Below are 7276 nucleotides of genomic sequence, written 5' to 3'. Positions count from 1 at the left end.
ACACTCAACGAAGGTTTTACGACATACTCATCTCAGGTGTGTGTACCAGAGGCTGAAGCTTCCATGCCCTTTGACCCAGTTATCCCCACGGCAAGGAATTCATCCAAAGGAAACAGGTGGACTGGAGAAAGGAAGTGACATAGACGGAAGTGCTATAACATCTGTATTTGCTAAACCTTGGAAGCAGGTTAAATGTTTACAGACAGAACAATGGTGAGTCAATGACGGTACATGATCTTGATGGAGCATGACTCATCACTCTCCCAGTCATTGAACAGATAAACTGTCAAGGAGGTATCAGAAAACACGGCAATGGGGAAAAGAAAATATGGCAATGAGTCAGCCACCACTTCTGCCTTCACTGAGTGCACAATCTCAGAGTGTCTGCAGTGAGAATTACAAAACTGCATAGAAACAGAAAGGTATTGGGGGTCTAATGTAAAGAGGAAAAAAAAAAGCAGATTACAAAACTGTTTATATCATGATTCAACTCTAAACACGTCTGGGTGTGACCAGGGTATAGACAGCAAGTGCAGGAATGGAAATATTGCACGGCTAGATTTGTGAGCGACCTTTTCTTCAGCATTATTAGAATTGTTTTTCAAGCTTTAAAGTTTTAGGCCAACCCAAATGTTTACTGAAAAAAGGAAGTTGCTCCTGTGGCCCAGGGTCTCCAGGTTGGCAGAGGCATGAATGTTGGGGGCTCTCTCGAGACTGGTAGGGGACTGAGGCCGTCTGGCAGGGTGGGGCTGTGTCTGTAGATCTGGAGTGGTCATTGACCGGCACTGTAGAAGCCAGCCCCTCTGTGCCTAGGCTCCATCACGCAGCGTAACACAGAGCCTGCAGGCTCCGCCAAGCTCTGCGAGCACTACGCCTTTGGCAGGGTGAAGTGGTGCCAGCAGGGGAGAGCTGCACTCTGGGAAACAGACAGGAGGGCTGGGACCTGTAAGAGTGGGTAGATGGCTCCCCAGGCGGGAAACGATGCTCCCTATGTGAGCGGCGCCATTATCCCATCTACAGGTGAGGAAGTCTTAAGCTCGCTGGGCCCCAAGCTGCCCAGTGGGCAAGTGACAGAGTTGGGACTGGAATCCAGCCCTTCTCCCTTTGGGCCGGGGTTCTGTTTCTCCTCTTGGGTCTGGGAGCAGGTGGAGACACAAGAGGCTGTGTGGAAGAGAACTGGCTGAGAGGGTGGGTGGAGTCCTTTGGGAAGAGGGAAAGCAGTGGGAATCTCTTGGTAGGACTGCATGATGGAAGGTCTCAGAAGCCAAGCATTTGAGTTTGGACTTGATGCAGTGGGCAGTGAGGAACCCTTGTTGGTCTGGGGACATGATAAAATGGGGCTTGATGATGAGGTGGTTGGCAGTGCGTGCAGGCTGCTGTGGTCAGGGGAGAGACTGGGGCCAAGCCCATGGTAAGGTTGGTGGACAGCTCTTGCTCTGTCTGCTCAGAATAGCATGCACCCCTCCAGCTTCTTGGAAACATGTCTCCTTTCATCTCTAACCATGAGACTGGAACGGCAGCTGACATCTTATATACCCCTTCTCTGGGGATACCACTGCCTGGTCCAGGGATGGGCACATGAAACTAACTCGGCCAATCAGAGCCAAAGTTTGGGAATTTTGACCTTGGGACCAGAGAGGGATGGATCTCGGTCCTTTCTTTCTTTCTTTCTTTTTTAAATTTTATTTATTTTGTTGTTTTTGTTGAGCATATACACAGCAAAACGTACACCAATTCAACAGTTTCTACATGTACCATTTAGTGACAGTGAGTACACTCTTCGAGTTGTGTGACCATTTTCACCCTCCTTTTCTGATTTGTTCCTCCTTCATTAACATAAACTCACTGCCCCTAAGGTTCCTATCTAATCTTCTGAGTTGCTGTTATGAATGTGATCCCATATAGATAGCTCTTAAAAGAGCATAATGCTCAAAGCAGATATCCTTTGCTAGTTAAGCTAAACCATTGTTTGGTTTTGAGAAGACTTCAGGGGATAGTTTTGGTTTAAGGTTGAAACACTATCTCAGGGCAACAGCTTCAGGGGTTCATCCAATCTCCATGGCTCCAGGAAGTCTGGAGTTCATGAGAACTTGAAATTTTCAGTCCCTCTTTGATGACAAAGCTGTGATATGTAAGTCTGGAAGATCTAACTTACAGAGATTTGAGAGTCAGAGAGAGGAAATTCTAGCTGGACTTGACCCCTGATTTCCAGCCACTCTGAGGCCTCAGCCACCTGCTTGCCCATTCCACAATGTCAACAATACTCACCACCCCCTTTCTAGCTAAGCTGTTCTGGGTTGAATTCTTGCCATTCGGGAACAAAAAATCCCTGACATTTGTAGTAAGAGACAAGTCTACCCTTTATCATCCAAATTTTGAGCACAATTCTCAGAAACAGTCTAAAAACCAAAAAACCAAACCCATTGCTGTTGAGTCGATTCTGATTCATAGCGACCCTATAGCGACCCTATAGGGCAGAGTAGAACTGCCCCATAGGGTTTCCAAGGAGTGGCTGGTGGATTCTAACTGCTGACCTTTTGGTTAGCAGCTGAGCTCTTAACCACTGCGCCACCAGGGCTCCAAAAACATTCTAGGGTTGTTTTTTGGGGCATTGAGTTCATCATTCCTTGCACGTAAAACAAACAAAACCCGCCCTTGTTATCCTGTGTCAGACCCAGGAACTTCAGGCTCTCCGTAGGACTTGGCTTTGGGATTCCCTTCACAGAAGGATGGAGGTGTCTCCATCACTCATGTAGTGAGGGGAATTGCTGCTCAGAACACTTTCCCGCCGGCTCGATTGTGATTCCGACGGGGAGAAATGGATGTGGACAGAACCACCACACAGGATGGCCAGGCACTTCCTGTACAGGTGGTACAGGTATCTTCTGAACTTTTCTCCAGCAAACACATAGATCAGGGGATTGAGGCAACAGTGGCCAAATGCAACCGTCTCGGTCACGCTGAGGGCCAACCTCAGGTCTTTCTTCACGTCACAGCTGGAAAAGAAGCGGAAGAGTTTGAGCGTCTCCAGGAAAATCATGACGTTGTAGGGCGTCCAGAAGAGGAAAAACATGACAACCACCAGAAAGATCAGTTTAATGGCTCTAGCTTTCTTGCGGTTCTTGCAGGAAAACAGCGTCCAGATGATCCTGAAGTAACAGTAACTCATAATGAGCAGGGGGAGCAGGAAGCCGAGAACATTGGCTTCCACATTGCGGAGCACTGGCCAGATGTCCTGGAGGACTTGGGGGTAGCTGCCAAGGCATTCGCTTCCTTTCTGCTTTGTAAACATGAACTGGGGCGCCGCCACCAGAATGGCTGCTGCCCAGACGCCCAGGCTGATGGTGACACCGTGCTGCACGGTCCGGTTTCTCATGGAGTTGGCGGCCAGGACAATGGCCAGGTACCTATCGATGCTGATGATGGTGATGAAGAAGATGCCCCCAAACAATCCGATGAAGAAGAAGGCAGTAATAAGTTTGCACACAGCATTGCTGAAGCCTTGGTTACTGACCACATAGTGAATCCAGAAAGGCAAGGTGGTTACAAAGAGCAGGTCGGACAAGGCCAGGTTCAGGAGATAGATGTCGGTGATGCTCTTGGGCTTCCGGCTGTTGGTAAGGGCAAACACCACCAGCAAATTTCCCACCAGGCCAAAGGCAAAGACAAAGGAGTAGAATATAGGCAGGAAGAGAGCCCCGAAGGCCACAATGTCCCCCTCATTGCAGGCTTCAGCCTCCTCATCATACACGAAGTCTAGATCTGATTCAGGGGAGGGGGAGGACATGGTGAGCTCCTGAATCAGAAAGGAAAACAAGTAACAGCATTAGTTCTCGGAGAGGCACTTCTGGGATTCTGTCTGGCCCGGTACATACAGGCCGGCAGAGAAAATAAATACCGGGTGTGTATGGTGCACACGGCTTGTGTTCAACTGCTAACCACCATCCGGTGGTACTGCAGAAGAAAAGCCTGGCAATCTGCTTCCATTAAGATGATAGCCAAGAAAACCCTATGGGGCAGTTCTACTCTGTAACACATGGAGTCGCCATGAGTCAGAATCGACCTGATGGCAACGAACAACAACCCAACCAATACTTTCCCCAGCTTCACGCCTGCCATCTTGTTTAATGCCCACAGCCGTCTTAGGATGGAAGCCTTACAGGCTCATTTGACAGAAGGGGAGACCGGGTGCCTGAGAGGCTCAGTGACTTGCCCAAAGCCACACAGTGAGTGGCTCAGCTTGCAAGCGAATCCAGGCTTTGAAGCTTGAATTCCATCTTTTCTTCTTTGACTTGCAAGTCTTCCCAAGAAGGTGAGGGGGAGGTGGGCCAGAGATGCGCCATTAGTGGAAACAGAACCATGGAGCAGAGACAAGAGAGTGCTGACCCACTGTGAAGAATGTAACCAATGTCACTGAACAGTCTGTACAGGAATTGGTAGATCGAAACCTAGTTTGTTGTGTAAACTTTCACCAAAAACACAATAAAATATTATCCAAAAAAAAAAAAGTCCTCCCCAAAGCTAGCTTGACCAGTGTGTGGATGTGGGGAGGGAGAACCATAAGCAGGGGTGGGGGCTGCGGCCATAATTTACACTTCTAGTTCAAATTTCCCCAAGGCAATTCTCCAATGCTCTCCCCTTCCTCTGTTTCCACCTCCTCCACCCTCTGGCCCCTTATTAGAGAACCGTCTCACACATGCCCCAAGCCCTCGGCAGACCAATACCCTGGAGCCCCCTCTTTGTTTTCTGAGGTCATTTCTTTCTCTTGGAACCCTTCCGTAGCAGAGCTCAGACACAGAGTCAGGCGCCACAAGGTGACGAACTGTCCTGCTTTGCCCAGGATTTTCCTGGCTTTTGCACGGAAAGTCTCACATACCTGAAACCCCTCAAACGTGTTGCCAGCGAGTCGATTCCAACTCACAGAGTAGAAGTGCCCCACAAGGTCTTCTTGCTAGCTAGCAGATCACCAGGCCTTTCTTCCATGGAGCCTCAGGGTGGGCGTGAACCACCAACCTTTAGGTTAGCAGCGATCACAAGCTGCTTGTACTACCCAGGGACCTGGAAACCCCTCTGTCCCAGGCAAACCGGGAGGCTGGGCTGACTGAGGCACTACAGAGACCGTCTCAGTTAGCCTGCTGGGCTGGGTGGTGAGTGGCTAACTAACCCAGTCATCACCAGCCCTGCACTTCACTTTGCCCTGGCCTTTCTCACCATTCCCATCTCCCGTGTCTTTCTGAGCAGGAATTGAATGAAAACATGTCTCCACACAGGTTGGGAAGTAAAAACTGTCCCATTCTCCGTCTCTTCCCAGCCTGGGCTGGTTGCTCATTCACCCCAGAGGCCACAGGGCAGCCTGCAGGTTCTCTGGGTGCCACCGCCCCTTCCACGTGACACCGCAGACAGGCCCTCAGAAACCCACGTGTGTTCAGAGTTGGCACTGCCTCTCCCCACAACGAAACCAGAGTCCACACTTAGCTACCCAAGGAGGTTCTCACACCCTGCTGAGGTTGGGGTGTTAATTAGGGCCTCTGCAAAGTGGCTAGAGTATCCCACCCACCCAGGGCTTAGCTTCTTGCCCGCCTCTGCTTTATGTACGGGCACATCTCTGCATCTCACGCCGCTCCTTCTGGATGAAGTGGTCCAGGCTCTCCAGTCTGGGCCGACTGGGGCTACAACGGGGTTCTCAACCCCAGGGAAGTTGTATGCTGTCTTTGTTCGAGGCTGGAATGCCCTTTTTCACAGAGAGGAACCTTGTGCTGTGATCTCAATCAATAATATTTAAGTGTAACTGACTGATATTCAACCACTTCTGAGCTACAAGAATGCCAGTTTCATGTGGTTCAAGCCGGTTGACAGACGGAAAGGGAGGGAATTGTTACTTAGAGCTGCATGCAGCTTGTTGCAGGGGCTTAATCTTTGCAGATATGCTGCCATGGAGAACGGACTGTAGTCAAGTTCCTGGTGGTTATAAGTTAGCGACTGATGCTAGCCACCCTCTCCCTCCTCCCAAAGGCAATGAAAACCTCCTGATCTATTCATGCCCGTGGCTGTTCCTTGGGCCCAGGAACTTCATGTTTTTGGACTGATTTGATTTTTGCCAAATCTACACGAGTTGGGTTTGGTTTCATGCTAGGCATTGTGCCTTACGGTAAGAACTCCCTCAGATCTTCGGGGAAGTGCACCTGGGCCATTGAGCAGGGAGAGCAGGGAGAGCAGGGAGAGCAGGGAGAGCAGGGAGGCAGGCAGAAAGGGTGTGGGCTGTCCCGGTTCTGGTTCACCCATCTGTCTGTCCTCTCTGGCTCTGTGACCTGGGACAAGCGGTGGAACCCGTGAGCCTGACTTTCCTCAGCGGCAAAGTGGGGATTCTCACACCACCCACAGCCCTGTTGTGAGGAAGCATCTGGCACAGCGTGCCGCATACAGCAGGCACTCAATAAATGCTAATTCCCTCTCCTGCATTAGGTGAGGAAGTAGAAGCACCCTGGCACTTGGGAATCTCCCAGGCTGCCCGAGGATGCTCAGTGCCTCACCCCTACCCTGGGCATCATGAAGTCTGGTCTTTAAAGGCTAGGTTTTTTCCCTTCCAAAAAAAAAAAAGAAAAAGTTTCTTTTTGTTTTTTCCTTTGGAGTTAGGGGTTACCTGTCACCATTGAGTCAATTCCGACTCACAGTGATCCTAGAGGGCAGAGTAGAACTGTCTTTTAGGGTTTCCTAGGCTGTAATCTTTATGGGAGAAGATCACCAGGTCTTTTCTCCCACGGAATGGCTGGTGGGTTCGACCTGTCAACCTTTTGGTTAGCAGCCAAGTGCTTTAACCACTGCTCCACCAGGGCTCCTCACATGTGCAAACACATCACACCTATTCTTGTCTATTCTACCCTCTCGGCAGTTCTGAAAGGCAAGTCCTGTTGTTGGCGATGCTCTGGGGGGGTTCATCACGAGTCCGTCAGCACGTGGTGGGGTGGCTTGCATGTTGCTGTGATGCCCAAAGCTGTGCCACCCGTATTTCAAATACCAGCCCGGTCGCCCATGGTGGGCAGGTTTCAGCTGAACTTCCAGACCAAGACAGACTAGGAAGAAGGACCTGGCAGTCTACTTCTGAAAAGAACTAGCTGGTGAAAACCTTATGAATAGCAGCAGAACATTGTCTGATACAGTGCCGGAAGATGAGCCCCTCAGGTTGGAAGGCACTCAAAAGATGACTGGGGAAGAGCTGCCTCCTCCAAGTAGAGTCGACCTTAATGATGTGGATGGAGTAAAGCTTTTAGGACCTTCA

General features: G+C 50.1%; 1 protein-coding gene across 1 annotated transcript; it reads right to left on the bottom strand.

Moving 5' to 3' along the window:
- Positions 1-1989: 1989 nt before the first annotated feature.
- Positions 1990-3802, bottom strand: CX3CR1 (C-X3-C motif chemokine receptor 1). Its single transcript, XM_004377312.2, has one exon. The coding sequence runs from the start codon at positions 3785-3787 to the stop codon at positions 2720-2722; it is 1068 nt and encodes a 355-aa protein (XP_004377369.1). The 5' UTR covers positions 3788-3802; the 3' UTR covers positions 1990-2719.
- Between the last annotated feature and the right edge of the window lie 3474 nt (positions 3803-7276).

This window comes from Trichechus manatus, unplaced genomic scaffold (genome assembly GCF_000243295.1).
Source record: "Trichechus manatus latirostris isolate Lorelei unplaced genomic scaffold, TriManLat1.0 scaffold00049, whole genome shotgun sequence".
Classification (NCBI taxonomy): Eukaryota; Metazoa; Chordata; class Mammalia; order Sirenia; family Trichechidae; genus Trichechus; species Trichechus manatus.
The sequence above is the reverse complement of the archived record's forward strand: the minus strand, read 5'-3'. Positions and strand labels throughout refer to the sequence as shown.